General features: G+C 39.5%; 1 protein-coding gene and 1 long non-coding RNA gene across 3 annotated transcripts; one reads left to right on the top strand and one right to left on the bottom strand.

Moving 5' to 3' along the window:
* Window positions 1–5,382: 5,382 nt before the first annotated feature.
* Window positions 5,383–9,540, top strand: LOC121748207 (leucine-rich repeat receptor-like serine/threonine-protein kinase RGI4). The gene is made up of 2 exons (XM_042142436.1): window positions 5,383–8,550; window positions 8,880–9,540. Exons 1-2 carry the CDS (start codon window positions 5,733–5,735, stop codon window positions 9,371–9,373), a joined length of 3,312 nt encoding a protein of 1,103 aa, XP_041998370.1. The 5' UTR covers window positions 5,383–5,732; the 3' UTR covers window positions 9,374–9,540.
* LOC121748209 lies at window positions 9,229–13,250 on the bottom strand. 2 transcript variants are annotated; one of them, XR_006039409.1, is made up of 3 exons: window positions 13,077–13,250; window positions 11,781–11,979; window positions 9,229–9,360 (listed from the first exon to the last, which is right to left on the bottom strand). It is a non-coding gene; the product is annotated as an uncharacterized LOC121748209 (long non-coding RNA). The 2 variants fall into 2 exon arrangements; XR_006039408.1 differs by lacking the exon at window positions 9,229–9,360 and having other exon boundaries at window positions 11,627–11,979.
* Window positions 13,251–20,860: the final 7,610 nt, after the last annotated feature.

The raw sequence follows: 20,860 nt of genomic DNA, 5'->3' as shown, positions 1-20,860 counted from the left end.
TCCATTAGTTTGATTAAATTTGGGAGAAGAAAAACAAAGTTGATTTGAGATAAAAATTGGGGTGGAAATAGAGAGGATTTGAGAGGAATAGATGTGTGGTTGTGAGTGAAATGAGTATAAAATTGGAGTATTTATAGAGTAAATAAATTAAAAATAAATAAATAATAAATAAATAATGGATACAAAAAACGGTAACAATACCGTTGCAATTTTTTTTTAATTCGAATTTTTTTAAAAAAATGAATTATTGCGTCACCGTGGCGAAACCCACTCGCGGGGCAGCGAGTGGGCGTCACGCGTCGAATGAGAGCCTGCCACGTCGCCTCGGCGCGTGGCGGAACGTGTCGTGCCGCGTGCCGCGGCAACGACACCCGGAACGGCATCGGCACGGAATGGCGACGAAACGGCGGCTGCAACGCGTGCCGCCGCGGAACCCTTCCTCCGGAACGGCATAGGCACCGCAACGGCACAGCGTTGCGGGTGTTCTTACATGCCCCAATAAGTCAAATCCGCACGCACCTATTTCTAACTTTCAATAAAGGAGATGAATTCAATACGATTATATGCAAATGACAAGTAGTTCAATAATACTACTACATAATCCAGTCTTTGGGGAATGGATTCATTTGATGAGTTTCATATTAATGTATACTTCAAATAAAATTATTTATCTTATATGCACAATATAAATCAGATATGCCCAATAAATATGATTTATAATTTAAAATATATAGCAGACAAACTGGATTAATTACGTTTAAATTATTATACAAATTTCTTAATTAATAGATTCATCCATTCAATTTAACAGACTACAGATTACAGATCCCACCAATAAATTTTTAGAGAGTTTTAATAATAACCCCAGAATAAAAGATTAAGATCTTTACCAGGATATAAGAAAAAAATAATAATAAACCAATGCGGTCACAGATCAAGATTTGGAAGTTACTGATAAGATGCATCCAGAGAATATTTATTTTTACTGGTCCGATTTAGATCTAGATCCAATACCATTTTGTACTTTTAATTTAGGACCTAAGCTTATTTATTCCCCTGTCATTTTTATGCACTGTGTTTAAATACAAAGGTGGTTAACAATACTAATAAATTTATTAAAAATGTCACCATTTAGTTTCAAACGTCCGAGGCATGTAATTATTAAGTAAAGATATCATTACGTATAAGATTAATACATATGAATTATTGAGTTGTTGGTAGGATTTGAGGCTAAGAATATTTCAGATCTTGAATAATTTATATTCTTAATCTCAAATCTTCAAACTAAATGGATTTGAGAATGGTGGGCAAAAATCTTTGTAATACAAATAATTGACCGGAATCAAACTAAAATATTAAATTCGCTTGGATTTTTGTATTAAGAGCAATAATCTATACATATATAATGGGGAGATTTTGGGGTATTTATGGAATTATCATTTAACCTTGAATACTATAATCTAGACATTTAATAATAAAAACTATTATATAGATGTTGTCTTCCATTGAATCATTTGTCATTACATTTTAATCATTATTGCATATTAATTGCCCAAAAAATAACTCACATCATCATTGTGTGCATCAAATGCACATCTTATACCAACCGTCTACAACAATCTAATATTTTACCTACATTTAGTTATGCACATGCAAAAAAAAGAAAAGAAAAGAAACCTACAATTTAATTTCTCTTATAAAAAAAAGATTTGACTTTTTCATATAAATGGGATTAAGTGGGTGATTATTGCACCATTATTAGCGTAGCTGCAAATTTTGTAATTAAAATATCCTATTGAAATCCATGTCTAAATTTTTCAAAGATTTGCAAGTAGTGCTACCGTTACTGCCATGAGAAAGATTACTAATTAAATTCTGTTAATCTTTATCAAACCATTAAATATAATAATTATTGCAACACACCATTCATTCTCCATATAACACCCAATTTAATAGTAGAAAATCGATTGGAACCAACATTAATAATATTTTTTTTGGTTTTAGTATTAGGGTAACCTAAGTGGAGAATGTGAAAAGTTTGAAGAGAGCCTCATGGTTCATTTTTTCCCTATAAATATGACATTTGATCTAACCACACATACCTACTCACCTTATACAGCTCAAACTTCATCTTTTTGTTCTTCCCACGAGTAGCAAGGTTGATACCATGGAACCATTCCACACCTTGCTCGATGATCTACAACTAACAAAAACTAATTCGATTATCAAAGTCTGTTGTATCCATGTCTATGAAGTTGCCGCTCATAAAGACAAAACCAATATCGTGAGTTTAGAATGTGTGTTTCACGATCGAATGGTATGTTGTTTTGTGCTTTTTAGTTATGTTTTTGCAAGTTATATGAAATCATTAGCTATTGACTTTTTTGTGTTCAGGGCATAGGATTCAAGCAACTATTCCACGAATTTTACACGCAAGGTTTGGTGCACTAATTAGGGAAGGGGGTATTTTTCGTATACGCAATTTTCTCGTGAGGCAAAATCGGCCTTTCAACCCAGTTACAAATCATGCATACCACATTAAGATGATTTCAAGCACACAAATGTTTGAAATTAGTGAGCCTCAATTTCAAAAAATGAGTGACGTTAACATACTAATTACTAGATATGGACGGTTTCAAGCTTTGAGAGCATGTCAACTTGGAGATGGATTTTGCAATCTGGCAAGGGAGGATTTTCAAATTGATTGGTGCTTTTTGAATTTAAAATGTAAAAAAACCTCTACTATCAGTAAGGATTATCAAGTAGGCTGATCCAGTGTAAGATATCGAATACAGATCTAAAACCTCCAAAATAGAATAAGTGATCAACAAAGTAAAATTGAATTGGGAAGGAGGGAAAGTTTTATTGATATCTGACTCATTTGTTGGTCATGTTGAGTATATTTTAAAGTTAAGGGTTTAGGATTTAGGTTTCAGAGTTTGGGTTTTTAGTGTATAGGGTCACTATATTGCAATGAAATGAAGCTCGACTAGGAAGTGTATAATAAAGAAGATTATAGATCAAAGAAATTCCAACTTGGGATTCTACTTTTTAGTTTCAACAATATACAATTAGAAAGATTAATTAAATTAAATGAAGGTTAATACAACATACTTAATTAAATTAAAGAAAAGTTTGAAACCAAATGTGGTTCAGTTGCTAAAATATTTTCTTAAGACTCAATAGGTTGTCACTAGAAAAATTAAATTCATTAATGATCCGCTTCATAATTTGTGTTTCTATTAATTAATGCAATAAAGTGAAGAGTTTTTAGATTAAAAATTATCTATCAATTAAAATTATTTTTATTATTTGAAAGGTCAAATAATTATAACTCCATATATAAAATGGGAGTTTTGAAAAATTTAAAATAATGTTATTTTAATTAAAAATTTATATATCAATTAAATTTATTTTTATTATTTGAAAGGTCAAATAATTATAACTCATTTACATAAATGTTTAAAACTAAAATACCAGTAACTAATACCCTAAATAGTAAGCTCATTAACAATCCATATTCCTCCATTTCAATTTTACTCCTATTGTATTCACACTCTATCAAATGGCATGAGTATCGGAATGTGATCATGGGGAGCCCTTTGGCTTTTCACTTCTTATAACACTCATTACCTTAATTTATTGTTTATGGTGTTTTAATTTCATGTCTTTCTATATTCTTATTTTGTGCCTATAAAAGCATCAAGTTGTACATGGATTACACACTAATAAAAGCATTCTCCCTCATATCTCAAACTCTTTACATTTTGTTGTGTATTTTAGGATCACTGTATTGCTTGATTCTCGGAGCTCCATCAACTTTGTCGGTGCCCAGCACAACATAATTTGTCTTGTGGAAAGAAGTTTTCTCTCAACTCAATTTATAGTTTGATTTTTTATTATTTTCGTTGTAATTTTCATTCCAATATCGCCAGTATATAGTTAAAATTTTTTATCTATATATTTCGAACAATTCTTAAGAGGATTGGGACATCCCTAAAACATGCTCATCTTTACACAATTTATTATTTTCTTTTATCAAAATTGAGAAAGTGAAAAAGTTTTAACTTTTTGATAATTAGGAAAAGTAAAAGTGGAAATTTTTTTGAAGAATTTGTCTAGAATTATGTGTGTGACTTCAATTTAATTTACTTGCAAAAATGTTTAATTGTGAATATGTGCTATACTATTGGAAAAATAAATTGTTTCCATGTTGCAGTTTATTTAAATAAAATATTCATTTAGTAAATTCTCATAATTTTACTACAAACAATATACTAGAATGATTCCATAATATCATTGTAAACCCACCACATATTTTAATCTTCTTTTCGGATACAACAGATATTTTGTGGACCTACTAAAAGTATTATGTACCCAAACTTGCAAAAACGTTGTACATCTAAGACCATTTTAAGGTTAAAGTCAGTGAGAAATAATTTGGTGATGTTAGAACAATTTTAAAATTATATCATGATTATTTTTGTTTTGATTTTGAATGGCATTGGAACCATTTTATGCAATAATTAATGTATGGAAGACTCTTAAATTTTGTGACAATAATGAAAAATAGACATTTTGCATAGTCAATATAATAAAAGTAAAACATTAAATGATAAGTTAAAAGGTATTTTTAGTGTAAATAAATATTATTTAATAAAATTATACAAATAAATATTATTTTAGACAAAAATAAAATAAAATGTCACAGCTAGAATTTAGAATCATTAAATTATTTAATATTAATTTTTTATAAAATAGATTTCTAAAGAATAAGTCATGTTTATACACCAATAAAATTTACTACTTTTATCAAATGTATTATTGTATACATTTATAATAATTTATGATTTTAACCCATAAAATAATATTATTATTTATTTCAAATCAATATTTCATATTTTGAAGAAAATAAAATGGACCGTGCATAGCACGAGTGTGATACTAGTGTTTATAAAGTAACAGAATTTTTTGCAGGCTCCTTAACAAAAGAGTTTAAACATTTAATTCTCTCACTCATTACAAATAAAAATGAGATCATCATTTGATGAACCCTTAACCATATTAATCCAATAATTAGTGTTTCAATCCCACAAACGGTATTGTATAATCAGAGGTGCACATAGAAAAAAATATAAAACAGACTTTATTATGTCTATTTCTTTTATAGTCGAACTATACCCCTAATTTCTTTTCCTCTAAATTACTTGACATTCTTTGGTAAGAATCATATGACGATGTGATCGTAACAAAATTAATTCGGGCGCAAATAAACCCCAGAGAAAAAAGAGATGAAAGTAAGAAAGTACCCCACCCATAAAACAGTTGTACAAAAAGTAAATAAAAAGTCTTCATTTCTCGAAATTAAAATAAATTTGAAATTTGCAGTGTCAGCACTCCTTGTGCCATCTCCATCCACCTTTCCCCTCTCATTTTCTTAAACAAAGCAAACCTCATCTCCTCCACCTCCATTAACAAATCCCACAAAAATCTCCTCTCTCCATCTCTCTCTCTGCCTATACATACACTACTGCACTACACACATCTACATACAAACACAATGGCCTAGCTGTTTCTTGGATCCCGAGATTCTGTCACAATATTTTATGCAGCTATATATCTAAATTACTCATAGCCCACAACGACATGATCTTGTTTTCCTCCCAAATTCGCCTCTCCCTAGGTTCAAACCCATCGGAATTTGTATCATAGATCCTTTTTATGTTTCTGTGATGCCTGTTTTTCGATGGCCTCTGCTTCTCCTTCTCCTCGCATTCTTTTCCCCCGTTTCCAGCCTTAACCCTCAGGGCCAAGCCCTCCTCGCGTGGCGGCGGACCTTCAACGCCTCCGTCGACGCGCTCAGCGGCTGGAGCCCTGACCACGCCACCCCGTGCTCGTGGTTTGGGATCTCCTGCAATTCTAAGAATGAGGTTGTGGCGATCAATTTGAAGTATATTGACCTCCTCGGGAATGTATTATCTGATTTTACCTCATTGAGGACTTTGAACGAACTGGTTCTGTGCGGGACTAATCTCAGTGGCCCAATTCCGCCGACAGTTGGCGAGCTTCAGCAATTGAAGTTGCTAGATTTGAGCGATAATTCATTAACCGGGGAGATTCCTGATTCAATTTGCACTCTGCAGAAGCTGGAGCAGCTCCATCTCAATAGCAACAGGCTTGAGGGTTCGATTCCGGTTGAAATCGGTAACCTCGCCGCGTTAACGGAGCTGACACTCTTCGATAACCAGCTCGTCGGCGGAATTCCGGCGAGCATTGGGAGGATGAAGCAGCTGGCAGTGATAAGAGCAGGCGGGAATAAGAACCTCGGTGGGGCTTTACCTCAGGAGATCGGAAACTGCTCGAATTTAGCCTTGTTGGGATTGGCGGAGACCAGCATTTCCGGATTCCTGCCGCCATCGCTGGGGCAGTTGAAGAAGCTGCAAACGCTGGCCATCTACACCACCCTCCTCTCAGGGAAAATCCCGCCGGAGCTAGGCGACTGCACCGAGCTTCGCAACATTTATTTATACGAAAACTCGCTAGCGGGATCGATTCCTGTTCAATTGGGGAAGCTGCAGAAGCTGGAGAATCTCCTGCTATGGCAGAACAGTTTGGTCGGAACCATCCCTCCGGAGCTCGGAAACTGCAGCAGATTGCTCGTGATCGACGCCTCGATGAATTCGCTAACCGGCGAGATCCCGGAGTCGTTCGGGAATTTGAGCTTGTTGCAGGAGCTGCAGCTCAGCGTGAACCAGATTTCCGGCAAGATTCCAAGCCAGCTCGGCAGCTGCACCGCGCTGAATCTTATTGAGCTCGATAACAACCAATTATCCGGCAGCATTCCGGCGGAGTTCGGCAATTTGCGGAATTTGAGCCTGCTGTTTCTATGGCAGAATCGTCTGCAGGGAAACATTCCGCCGTCTTTATCCAACTGTCAAAACCTCGAAGCCGTTGACCTGTCGCAGAACGAGTTGACAGGTCCGATTCCGAGTGGAATATTCGATTTGCAGAATCTTAATAAGCTCTTGCTACTGGCTAACAATCTCTCCGGTCCCATTCCACCGGCGATCGGGAACTGTTCGTCGTTAATTCGGTTCCGCGCCAATGATAATAAGCTGACCGGAAATGTGCCGCCGGAGATTGGGAAGCTGAAGAGTTTGAATTTCTTCGATCTTGGATCGAATAGGCTGTCGGGGATCATTCCGCCGGAGATTTCTGGATGCCGGAATCTCACGTTTCTTGATCTTCATTCGAATTCTATATCAGGGAGTTTGCCGGAGAATTTGGATCATCTTGTTGCTTTACAGTTTCTAGATGTCTCGGATAATATGATCGGAGGTACGTTGAGTTCGAGCTTGGGCTCGTTGATCTCACTGACGAAGCTGGTTCTCGGGGTGAACCGGTTTTTGGGGTCGATTCCGAGCGAGTTGGGATCGTGTTCGAAGCTGCAGTTGCTGGATTTGAGCAGCAATGAGCTTGAGGGGACGATTCCGGCGAGTTTGGGGAAGATTCCAGCGCTTGAGATCGCGCTGAATCTGAGTTGGAACCGGCTCTCCGGTGGGATACCGAAGGAGTTCACGTCATTGGACCGGCTCGGGGTGTTGGATGTCTCTCACAACCAGCTCTCCGGCGACCTTCACTACCTTGCTGATCTTCAGAATCTCGTTGCACTCAATGTCTCCCACAACAACTTCTCCGGCCGCGTCCCGGACACACCGTTCTTCTCCAAGCTCCCGCTCAGCGTCCTCGCTGGAAACCCGGAGCTCTGCGTCACTGGCAGTGCATGCGCAGCCGACAAGGGTGGTGCCACCAGGCACGGGAAGGGGGCGAGGGTGGCCATGGTGGTGCTGCTCTGCACAGCGTGCATATTGCTGCTGACCGCTCTCTACTTGATCCTTGGTGGCAATATCCGGTCCCGTGGGTCCCGCAATGGCGACGTGGACAACGAGGATGATGTGGAGTTGGCAGCCCCATGGGAGGTCACTGTCTACCAGAAGCTTGACTTGTCAATCACTGACGTGGCCAAGTGCTTGACACCTGTCAACGTGCTCGGCCACGGCCGGACCGGGGTGGTCTACCGGGCTTTGAGTTCGGGCGGGCCCACCATCGCGGTCAAGAGATTCCAGTCTTCAGAGAAGTGCTCGGCCTCTGCATTCTCGTCAGAGATCGCGACACTAGCCCGCATCCGGCATCGGAACATCGTTAGGCTGCTTGGGTGGGCCGCGAACCGGAAGACCAAGCTATTGTTGTACGATTATCTTCCTAACGGCACATTAGGGGCATTACTGCACGACAGACAAGGGGAGCGGGTTGAGTGGGACACTCGGTTCAAGATAGCGTTGGGGGTCGCTGAGGGCCTCGCTTACCTGCACCATGACTGCGCACCGCCAATCCTCCACCGCGACGTCAAGACGCATAACATTCTACTCGGGGATCGGTACGAGCCGTGCTTGGCTGATTTTGGACTAGCAAGGTTTATGGATGGTGAAAATGCTGGCTCATTTTCAGCACACCCCCAACTTGCTGGATCATATGGTTACTTTGCTCCAGGTAATAATATTCATATGTTCTCTTTTACATGTTTTTCTTGTCCATACCCAAATCCCTTACATATTTTGATGTTTTTCTGTTAGAATAACACATAAATTGATGGCTCCACTACTACTTTGGTAGAAACAAAGTATTGTATATAGTTGAGTGATGTTACTAGTTTTTGGGATTTGTAGTTATGTTTATAGGAACAGAAATATGCATGTGAAATCATGTGATTTTTTGTCCACATATTTGTCTCCACATACCCTGTCTTTTACCCTTTCACCACTTTCTTGAAAACTTTTGGATCTCTCTTAACTTTTTGTTTCCTTTTTTTGCCTTTGCAGAGTATGCTTCCATGGTGAAAATAACGGAGAAGATCGATGTCTACAGCTACGGCGTCGTCCTACTAGAGATCATAACTGGCAAGAAGCCAGTCGACCCTTCGTTCCCGGACGGCCAGCACGTTGTCCAATGGGTACGCAACCACCTGAAGAGCAAACAGGACCCGGTCGACATAATAGACCAAGTTCTTCGAGGCCTCCCGGACACACAAATCCAAGAGATGCTCCAAGCCGTCGGAATCGCCCTTCTCTGCACGAGCAACCGGCCTGATGACCGCCCGGCCATGAAAGACGTGGTTGCCCTTTTGAAAGAGATCAAGCACGAGCCCGTGGCAGGAGCTGACCAAGCTCACAAGCCCACAGCTAGGTCGCCTAAAGGATCCGAGATCCCCACCTCATACTCGTCCTCATCAGTGACCTCGTCTCAGCTGCTGCTGCTCCAAGGATCATCTAATTGCTCCCTGGCTTACTCCTCTTCCACAAACTACAACAAATGAGCATCAATGATTTGTTGGAACCACTTCTTTTAATTTTTTAGATTTTTGTTAGGAATAGGACAGCAGTTAGATGGCAATGTAAAGAGGTAGGGGCATTATTTGATTATAACATCAAGATCATTGTTACATTATCTAAAAAGGAAATGAGCAAGTTTCTTATAACTAAACTAAATCCTTAATTTCATGCGACATTAAATGTTACTACTATGTAGTAAGAATCATTGTTCAATAATGCTTGCATATATATATATTAAAATGAAAGATGCAACCTTGTTAGGTTGCTTTATGGACAAGTCATTTTCAATCAAAGAAGCACAAGGATGTTTGATTGGGCAGGCATATGCCTTGTTTTTGTTCGTACATGATTTTGTATTTATTCAAAAAAATTATAGAGTTGTGGTTAGGGGCATGATTAAAATCATGATAAGATAACACACAATCTAACACAATTTCGTTATCTTACGAAACAACAAAACTTATATTCAATATTTAAATAATGTCACATTAATAATAATCTCGCGAGCGCTCAAGATAAATATTTTCCGTATCCCTGGCTCCCGAAAGCCCCACCTCAACTCCAACACTTTTTGTCCCATAAATGTGAAAGGATGAGCTAAAAGGACCCCCACCATGTGAGATGGATGCAAACAACATACCATACCAAAGTTGATGATGCAAAAATTGACAGTTTGGCCTATGCTCATATCCTTTATTGACAACCAAAACCTGTCTTATCATCTGCCATTTTACATATGTAATTTCATTCTCTAAGCCTTGAATTTACACCTCTAAAAGCATAAGCGAGAGCAACCTATAAAGGCATATGGGGTCACCACGAGGCATTAAAATTCAAAAAGCAAGTTGTCATCTAATTGAGAAATGAGATTTTTCTGGCCTGAAATTCCACAGAGATATCAAGATAATATTTTGGACCCTCTTTTGCTACTTGAACTACTGAACCTAACCACTTTGTAAATCACAATTTATAACTTCATCGCTTCCCTTTAACAAAACTAGTCTAATACTTCGACCGCCCTCTGATTTCAGTTGAGCGAACCCATACGCTTGAGATAGTGTTGACTTAGTGGAAAATAACATATGGTGTGAGGAAGATGCAAACAGGGCTAGGAAGATCAATATAGCTCTATTAATTTATTTTGAGAAAAGACGGTTCCATCATTATTGCATGAAAGGGGTGCCAGGAAAATCTAGTTGGAAGTGTCGGCTCAAGTTTACGACAACATGTTCGTGCCAAGGGTATTTTAGTCATTACACTTCATCCCCGACTTAACTAATGGAATGCACTGAACTATCCCTCAATTAGAGTTGAGATAAATTCCATGTACAAATCCACATCAAGAAAGCTATACACCACGTGATTCATATCCAAACATAGGCAGTTGGTCATATAAAACGGTCCAGTCCCTACTTATTTGCCGACTTGAACATCCATTTCGACCTTTCGTTTGTCACAGTAGGGATCTTACTAGGAACTCAACTCGTGCACTTAACAACATTTACATGCCGAATTTATATCACAAAGAGAATCACATGCACAAACAAAAGCTCATAATGCACCAGCAGTTAATCCTTTCGCAAAAAAAAATGCATGGACCCCCACGTACATATTTGTATTGTGGAGTAATAAATTCTAACAAAGGAAGAGGAATTGATTTTTTGAGATAGGAAGAAAAGATTAATCTGACAGACACCCAACTTAGATGGCAAGGACAAGATCCTCTTATAGGGTCCCCTACATGAGTTGATGGATGGCCACATGATGTCTGAATGGATTTTTGAAAACATTCTAGGGATATTTTTGGAAAAAATAGTCTTGTCGAGATTCATCTGGATCAAGAACTCCAGTGTCGAAAGTCATATTATGTCGGGAACCAACAAAATATTAGCTAATCTGGACAAGCATAGCAACAAAAGCTACATAAATAATAGGGTCATTTACAAGTAAGGGGCAGTATTTTTTAGCAGCATTTAGCATCAATGATATATAGATTTATGGTTAGTTTATGAATTTTCCACTCGAACAGAAGGCCTTTGTGTCAACCTAATTTCCTATTATTATATTAGTGATCTTACCTAAATTTGATTTTATTGACATGTAATATTCTCCTAATGCTGGTCAACTTTTAAAGGAGTTACAAAGCATTTAATCCTAATACTCACTAAACCTTTCGAGTAAGTCATATTCAACGAGATTAGTCCTCAGTTATGGCATCAACTGTTAAACACTCACAATTTAATAAAAGAAAAAGTATGTAACTTGCTTGAGGAGATAATGAAAAGGAATTAATATATATTACATGAGATTTGGTAGTATATGTGATACTATGTCATACACAAAAACAACTAAGGCTAGGAAACAAAGCATGGGAGTAAAGAAAGGTAGTACCTTCAAACTGGAATTCAGAGCCAAAACCACAAGACTGCTGAATTATTTTGTGCAAAGAAGCACCACTAGAACTTCTATGACTATATTTCATTGACTCCTCAAAATGCACTGCCTTGATCTCATTCTCACTAACTTCATCCACAGTGTCTTCTTTCATAGCCTCCGGTTTTTGCCTCCTCCTATTATCTCTCTCGATATCCTGCCAGTATGTGAGCATAAAGAATGAAAACGATAATATGAAAACAGACTACAATATCCTATCTTTGTGCATAATGAAGAACAATGATCTCTTATATTTTTTTAAGAACAATAAATAAGTAATATTCCTAAGTTCCTGTTGAATAAGATCCTATAATGCCTAATTTTAAGCCGAAAAAAAGCTTCAACTGCTCTCAAACATTGTCAATCACCACTTCAATGCATAACTATTAGAACTAATTCTCACATTCCTCATCCCTCTATATCCACCTTCTATGTTCCTCACGGATCTGAGACATCGTCTCAGTTTGCACCACCAACGTCATCATACCCTACTTTTTTCAGTCCCTCCCCGTTTTCATGCTTTATCGACCATTCCCGCTCAGAAAATATCACAGTATCCGATGCAACATTGCAGTATTCACCGGGTTCAATCTCAATAACCTTAGATTCAACACTTCTCATGCCATCCCTATTAGAAATTGGCCAATCTTCTCCTTCAAAGGGATGGTACTCCAACTTATATACTGAAGCATGATCATTTACTAAGTGGTTTGCATTGCATATTGGCAACAACAATGCAAATGGCATCTTTCTGTTTTTTCCCCTGTACCACAGATACATTCTAAAATTTTCAAATAAAAAAAAATTCAAACTGAAACCTACAAAAAGGTGAAGAAAAAATATCAAGAAAGTGCCTTAATTAGTATAATGTCTCCTGTAAACAGCTCATGTTCTTCCATATCTAGCAGGATTCATTACAGCACCAGGATTCATCAATCCAAACTACTTCAACCAAATTTTTTCTCAATAGTATTACCAAACAAAACTCACACGATGAAAAATCAAGAATAACCCCAATTTTGAGAATCGAGCAACATCGACAAATTAAAAACCAATGCAAGAGAAATTTAACCGCCTAAGCTAAAAAAAAACAAAATTATAATAACAAGCAATACAATACAAATGACTTGCACATTTCTTCTTAGAAGCTCCGAACTTCCAAAAATTATCTTCACACAACTAAGCTCTTGCCCAAGATTACACACGAACAAATCAGAAAAGAAAAAAAGTTATTATTTGATAGCGAGAGCTCACCAATGAAAGACACAATGGTGAATTAAACTGAAAAGAAGATTTACAAATCGGCGGTTAGTGCAAAAGAGTATGAATCAGCCATGATTTCCGAAAGTAGAAATCCGAGGATTGTTTTCTCTCTCGAGAGGTGCTGTTAGCTGTAGTGATCCTTGCACAGATATTGGGGACGACCGGTTTTGGGATTTTATTTTTCAGTTGTATTTGTATATATAATTATCACTTTACCACACATTATTTTCTGTGGATCTCATTTCACACCCCTTTACTTTTCACTTGCCTCCCATTATATTCTCTTTTGAGCCTTTCTTCTATATTTCATAGAAAAAGAAAAGAGGGCCCAATTGAAACTGGATTGGGCTTTAATACAAAGCAGAGGGCCCAATTAATCGCTCTGCATTAGCACATCTTTTCCCGCTAGTTTTCTTCTGCAATTTTTTTCCACTCAATTTTCGCGGCTAAACAGTTTTGCGTATTGTTTGAGTGAGATAGGAGGTGATGAACTCGAGAGATATAGTTCTGTTTTCCGCCGCAGCAGTGTTAGGTGCGGTGTCCTCCGTCGTCGCCTTCACCCACTTCTTCAACTCCAGAGAGTCCAAAAACAGCTGCTCCTCCCAAAACGATGTCGTAAAGAAGAAACTGAAAAGAACCTGCGGAAGCTATGCAGACACACATACCGGAGATATGTTTAGAGAGAGAGCTCAAATCGGCATTTTTCATTAATTCAAATGTTTCAAGACACAATGCTTATATTCTTAATTCGAACAATCTAGAACCTTGCACTAATCTACGTTTTATCCTAAGTTAAACATGTTTCACTTTCTTAATCATAACAGACTCTGCAAGTCATTTCTCTTCTTTATTCTATTGAGCAACACGTCTCTCCAAGTACAATGGTGGCCCTCCACCTTAGCTGGCGTGCTCGGCTCATTCACAGCTGTAACTCGTGCGAGCTCTCGGATTGGTTCTTTTGGCGCAACAGCCTTTGTCCTTTCTTTTGTCTTATCTACCGCCTTGGCTTGTTTATCACGTGCTTCTCGCTTTGTCGCCATACACTGATAACCATGGCTAGCAACCTCAGCATTGTACGCAGCAGCTTGATCAACTCGGCATGCTGCGACTTGATCAACAGCTTGATCAACTTGGCATGCAACGGCTTGATCAACTTTGTCAGCAGTAGCTTGATCAACTCGACATGTAACGGCTTAATCAACTTGGTCAGCAGCGGCTTGATCCAGCCTCGGCATGCAATGTGAGCGTCGGCACACAGCGGCTTGATCAACTTTGTTAGCAGCTGCTTGATCATCTCTTCCAACACACCCCCTCACCCGAGCGAGGCTAACGACCTATACCCAACCTTTATCTTAGTTTCACGAAGGGTTGACGACTCAATGGCTTAGTGAAAATGTCCGCTACTTGATCTGCCGTAGGAACATGCCTCAACTCAATTTCCTTACTAAGAACTTTGTCTCTAACAAAATGGATGTTCAACTCAATATGTTTGGTCCTTGCATGAAGCAATGGGCTCGATGCTAAAGCTATAGCACTCATGTTATATACCCAAATCACTGGACTTCCCTTCTTCTTGGTGTTCGGTTGAGAAACGCGAAACGAATGGATCAAGTTATATGGAAAATAACCGATCGGGTGGATCAGTTAGCAAATGACGTTGCCACTTGATTAAGGCGTTCTCGCTCTCGCTAGACACCAATATAATTTAAAACTCCCAAACTCGCACTACTTTAACAGTAAAGCGGCAAGTACGGGGTCGATCCCACAGAGAAACCGGTGTATCGAGTATGTGAGTAGTGAATAGGGTTCGGCTGCTGCCACGCTTTAAGTTGGGAGTTTTTAGGCTACTGGATTTATGTTAGGCAGAATGTAAACTAACTACTTGATCAGGCTACTCATCATGCTCACACAATTAATGGATCAAGTAAGCGACATCTTTGTCTTTTCCTTATACTACATGGCATAATCATAAGCATCAAGGCAGAGCTCCTCAAGCTCTTGCAGTTGCATTCTCCTCTCTTCAGCACCTGACTCGACATTCAGATTCATTTCTTTGATCGCCCAGAAAGCTTAATGCTCGACTCCCACATGCAAATGGCATATCTTCCCAAATACCAGCCGGTAGGGGGACATTTCGATAGGCGTTTTGAAAGCGGTTCAGTAAGCCCAAAGAGCGTCCTCTAGACGACGGCTCCAGTTTTTCCTCGTGGGGTTGACCGTCTTTTCTAAAATCGCCTTGATCTCTCTGTTCGATACTTCAGCCTAGCCATTTGACTGCGGGTGGTAAGGTGTGGACAGGCGGTGGTGGACGCCATACTTCCTCATTAAGGCTTCAATAGTTCTATTGACGAAATGAGTCCCTTGATCAGAGATGATGGCTCGCGGCACCCCGTACCGGGTAAAGATGTTGGATTTTAAAAACTTGGCCACCTCCCTAGACTCACACGTCCTCGTCGCCTTTGCTTCTATCCATTTGGACACATAGTCCACTGCCACCAGAATGTAGAGATTGTCTTCAGAAGATGGGAAGGGTCCCATGAAATCCATTCCCCACACATCGAATATCTCGCATACTATTATGGGGAACTGTGGCATCTCATCTCTTGCAGAGATTCTTCCAGTAAGCTGGCATCTCTTGCAGAATTCGTAGGCGTATCTATGGATGGAGGGCCAGTAAAATCCGCTATCAAGTACCTTCCTCACTGTCTTCTTTGGCCTGAAGTGACCACCACAGACTAGTGTGTGGTAGTGGACCAACACGTCCTCTTGCTCCTAATCTGGTATACAGCGTCAGATGACTTGATCTGCCCCCATCTTCTACAAATACGGATCATCCCAATATAAGTATCGGGAGTCGCTCTTAAGCTTCTGCTTCTGTGCCCTTGTGGCTTCATCATTTCCAGGCAGCTCGCCTGTCACCAAATAGTTGGCCATGTCTGCAAACCATGGCTCTTGTTGTTTGTGTTGTCTCTCTCTTCCTCGGTCAGCTTGATCAATCCTCTCTGCTCGGCTGATCCCATGTAGGCTGGACGCTGACTTGATCAAATATAAATGCTCCTCAAGGAAAGCGTCAGAGATGGCCTCCCCATTATCTTCTTGCAGAATTTGGCTCAAATGATCCGCCACTCTGTTCTCGCTTCCCTTCTTTTCGACCGCCTCCCAATCGAACTCTTACAGGAGGAGGACCCATCTGATCAGCAGCGGCTTTGATTCATTCTTCGCCAAAAGGTACTTGATGGCCGCATGGTCTGTGTAGACTATCACCTTTGCCCCTAGCAGGTAGGGTCTGAACTTCTCGAAGGTGTAGACTATGGACAGCATCTCCTTTTCGGTCGTATCGTAGTTTTTCTGCGCTTGATTCAGAGTCTTTGAAGCGTAGAAGATAACATAACTCTTTCCGTCGATCTTTTGACCTAAGACCGCCCCTACTGCATAGTCGCTTGCATCGCACATCACCTCAAAGAACAGATTTCAGTCGGGGGGCGTATGATTGGAGAGCTGATCAGTCTGTCCTTCAATAGCTGGAAGGCGGCTTTGCAATCATCAGAGAATTCGAACCCTACCTCATTCTGGAGCAGACTTGTCAAGGGCTGGGTTATCTTCGCGAAATCTTTGATAAATCTTCTATAAAACCCCGCGTGGCCCAAGAAAGCCCTGATCTCCTTCTGATTCGTCGGGTATGAGAGTTTCGCTATGACTACCACCTTCGCTTGATCTACCTTTATCCCTCTACTCGACACCACGTGGCCTAGGACTATTCCTTCAGTCACCATGAAATGGCATTTTTCAAAATTCAGAACCAAGTCCTTTTGCCGGCACCTTTCCAATACCCTGTTCAGGCTATGCAGCCCTTGATCAATGTGTCCCCAGAGACGGTAAATCGTCCATGAAGATCTCTATGCAGTCCTCCAACAGATCAGGGAAGATACTCATCATGCATATTTAGAAAGTGCTCGGGGCATTGGAGAGGCCGAATGGCATCCTTCTGTAGGCATAGGTACCGAAAGGGCAGGTGAAAGTGGTCTTCTCTTGGTCTTTCGGATTCACCAGGATCTGGAAGTAGCCACTGTACCCATCGAGGAAACTGAAATACTGCTTCCCAGCCAACTTCTCAACCATCTGGTCAATGAATGGCAGAGGGAAGTGATCCTTCTTCGTGGCCGCATTCAGCTTCATGTAGTCGATGCACATCCTCCACCCAGTGACTGGTCGTGTCGGGATCAACTCATTTTTCTCGTTCTTTACGACCTGGATTCGTCCTTTCTTTGGCACCATATGCACTGGGCTGACCCAGTTACTATCGGGGATGGAGTAGATGATTTCTATGGAGACCAGCTTTACTATCTCCTTCAGCACCTCTTCCCTCATGTTGGGGTTGAGTTTGCGTTGCTGGTCTCGGTGCGGTTTGGCTCGTTCCTCCAGTCTGATGTGGTGCATGCATAAATCAGGGCTGATGCCCACCAGATCCGTCAGCTTCCATCCAATAGCCTTCTGATTCTGCCTCAGTACTTCCAGCAATTTATCTTCCTGCCCCTGGGTCAACTGACTGTTGATGATAACTGGCTTTGTTTCGTCTTCCCCTAGGTAGGCGTACTTTAAATGTGCTGGAAGGGGCTTCAATTCCTTTGTGGGTTTCGGCACTTCAGTAGGCAGTGGATTTTCTTCTTCTGCTTCTCTTCTCAGTGACTTGCCTTGATCAGGTAGCTTTTCTAGACTAGATGCTTGAGCGATTCCGCTTGACCCAACCGGTCGCGGGCACTCGCAAAAATCCATCATCGCTTTCGCGATGGCTTGATCATCCATTTCACCGACTTTCATGGCTTCGTACCATTCTGCGACTTCTCTCTCGACCTCTTCATTTGCAGCGGAGTCAGTGAACTGCCTTTGTAGGAATTCTTCCTCCAAATATTCCTGCACTAATGGCTCAGACACATCTAATGAGTACACATTTTCGCTGTCTGCTGGCCGGTTCATTGCTTCGTCGATGTTGAACGTAAACTGTTCTCCGTTGAAATCTAAGCTTATCGTCCCATTACGGACGTCGATAATAGTGCTAGTCGTCGACAGGAATGGTCTTACTAGTAGGACTCCACTTGACTCCCTTGTTGCTGGCTCTGTCATCTTGATGACGAAGAAGTCGGCTGGGTACAGAAAGTTATTTACCTTCACGATCACGTCTTACAGAATTCCCTCCGGGTGAATACACGATCTGTCGGCCAGCTGTATCATTATATCAGTATCAACGAGCTTGGCAGCTCCAAGCTTCTTATAAATGGAGTATGACAGAACATTGATAGACCCCCCCAAATCGCACATCGCGTGCTCCACTTGAATATTTCCAATCGAAATTGGGAGCGTGAACATTCCCGGGTCGGCAGAGGATATTCAATAACGATCTCGGGTGAATAATGATAACAGAATAATGATCACCATCCAGCTCATTAGCCTCACGTGTCCTTCTTCTAGAACGCAGTGGTCCCCGCCTAACTGCTTGATTACTCCTTTGATCAACTCCCCGATTTTTGACCTTTTTCACGTTTTGTACCAGCTTGATCAGCTTGCCTTGTTGCCCTTGGTCAAGCGGCATTCCTGCACAATTAACACTCACTTTGCGCGATAAACTGATCAAGTAGCATACGTTTTACCCCTAAACCGATGCATGAAATAGGCCTTATCACTTCTTTATCTTCAACTCACCAAGCATTGAAGATAGCCAGCTCACCTCTGCACTTCTTAACAATAAAACGTGGATATTGACAACACTTCCTCCAGGCAAGAATCTTATTTGTTGTACTTGGATTTTTAAGCTTAAATTACATCTTTATGGTGCTATTGCAAGATATAAGTCTAGATTGGTAGCTCAGGGTTTCTCTCAACAACCTGGCTTTGATTTCAATGAAACTTTCATTCCTGTTGTGAAACCTACTACTATCCGAATAATTCTCAGCCTAGCAGTCTCCCTTGGTTGGCTAGTCACTCATCTTGATGTGAATAATGCTTTCTTAAATGGTGAACTAAAAGAAGATATATATATGAAGCAGCGACCTCATTTGGTATGTGAACTCAACAAGGCCATCTATGGTTTAAAGCAAGTTTCAAGAGCTTGGTTCTTCACGGTGCATTCTGTCCTCATTCGTTTGGGTTTCATCCAATCAAGGGCTGATGCTTCAATGTTCATCAGACAGAAGGGAGAAGACATTATCTATCTTCTCATCTATGTTGATGATATGCTAATTACTGGCTCCTCTCAAGCTTCTATACAGAAAGTCATCTCTCAATTGAATCCATTCTTTTCTTTAAAAGATCTTGGGGAGGTGAGTTTGTTTCTGGGAGTTGAAGTAGTAAAGACCATCAATGGAGGCCTTCACATCTGTCAATCTAACTACATCAAAGATCTTTTAAAGAAATCTAACATGACATGTAATACCCCAAAAACGGCCCTAGACGGGATTTGTTATTCCGACTAGGAAATCGGAGAATAAAGGCGTTCGTCGAATAATTCGATATCGAAAATAGTAGTAATCAACAAATATAGTTGATAATTTTTATAGGATTAAAGTGTTACAAGAGTCAAGATTTTGAAATAGTGTATGCATTATATATAATGGAAATGATATTAGAGACTATAAATTATCAGTAAGGCGTTTTCGCATTTTAACTCAGAAATTGAGAAGGAAATAAATTGAAATATTAAAATTTTATGATTAGAAAGTGATGGAAATTATGGTTGGAAATGAATATAATTAGAAGAATTTAAATTAAGATAAATAAAGTTAATAAATTAGGTTTTCGACGATTGAATTGGTGCCGAAAAAGGCAGAATAAATTAAAATAATTAATGATGGTTAATGAGAGTCATTGTATCATTATAGAGTCATTGTGCAAGAAATTAAAATTTAATCGATGTTCGTATAGAGAATTCGTTAGAAGGGCAAAATCGTCTTTATACTTAAAGTTTTTCATATTTTCTTCTAATATGTGAAGTGTCCGATTTTCTTTGTACATGTGGGAGATAATTTTTACACCCAACAAGTCTTGAATTTGTGGAATTGTTTAGATAATAGATAAACAATTATATTAAATATTAGAGTGACATGTGTGCATTTAAATTGCCACATAATACAATAATAAAATACAAAGTATTATATCATCTTCTTCAAGAAAAAGTCACTTCTCTCTTCCTCGAGAAGCTTGCTTCTTCTCCACCTTCCATATCCTACTTTTCTCCTTTTAATTAGTCGCGTTCGTTGGTAAATCGAGCACGTAATCGGCGGAATAGAGTTAGATCAAGGTAGCTCTTTAAGCCTATACTATTTTTTTTATGTCCATAAATTAGATGAATATTAAGTTATGTTGGCTGTAAATTTCGGACCCTATAGATGAAGATGTATATGTTGTTTAATTGCTGAATAATCGATGAATACAAATATTAGACCGTTGTTAAACACATTTTGGTGTTTGAATTCAGAGTTATATCACCCTGGCTTGCGTTTGGTACGGATGATATTATGATGTTTAAATTGATCTACGAAGCTTGTTTGAAGTGTTAAGGAGTGACATTCATGTTAAAAGATAAATGAAATTATGACACTAAGACATGTATCAAACAATGAATACCCTCTGTTTCTGATGCTCTCTGTTCCGAAATTGTTTAGCCTATTTAGAATTTGGAGAAGTTTGCTTTATCAATTTTTAAAATAACTATTATGAGTCTAGAAGTTCTCTGAATTGTTTTGTGAATTTTGAAATTCACTTACTGTAAGTATAAATTGTTA

This window comes from Salvia splendens, chromosome 9 (genome assembly GCF_004379255.2).
Source record: "Salvia splendens isolate huo1 chromosome 9, SspV2, whole genome shotgun sequence".
Lineage (NCBI taxonomy): Eukaryota > Viridiplantae > Streptophyta > Magnoliopsida > Lamiales > Lamiaceae > Salvia > Salvia splendens.
This window is presented reverse-complemented; position numbering and strand designations above follow the sequence as displayed.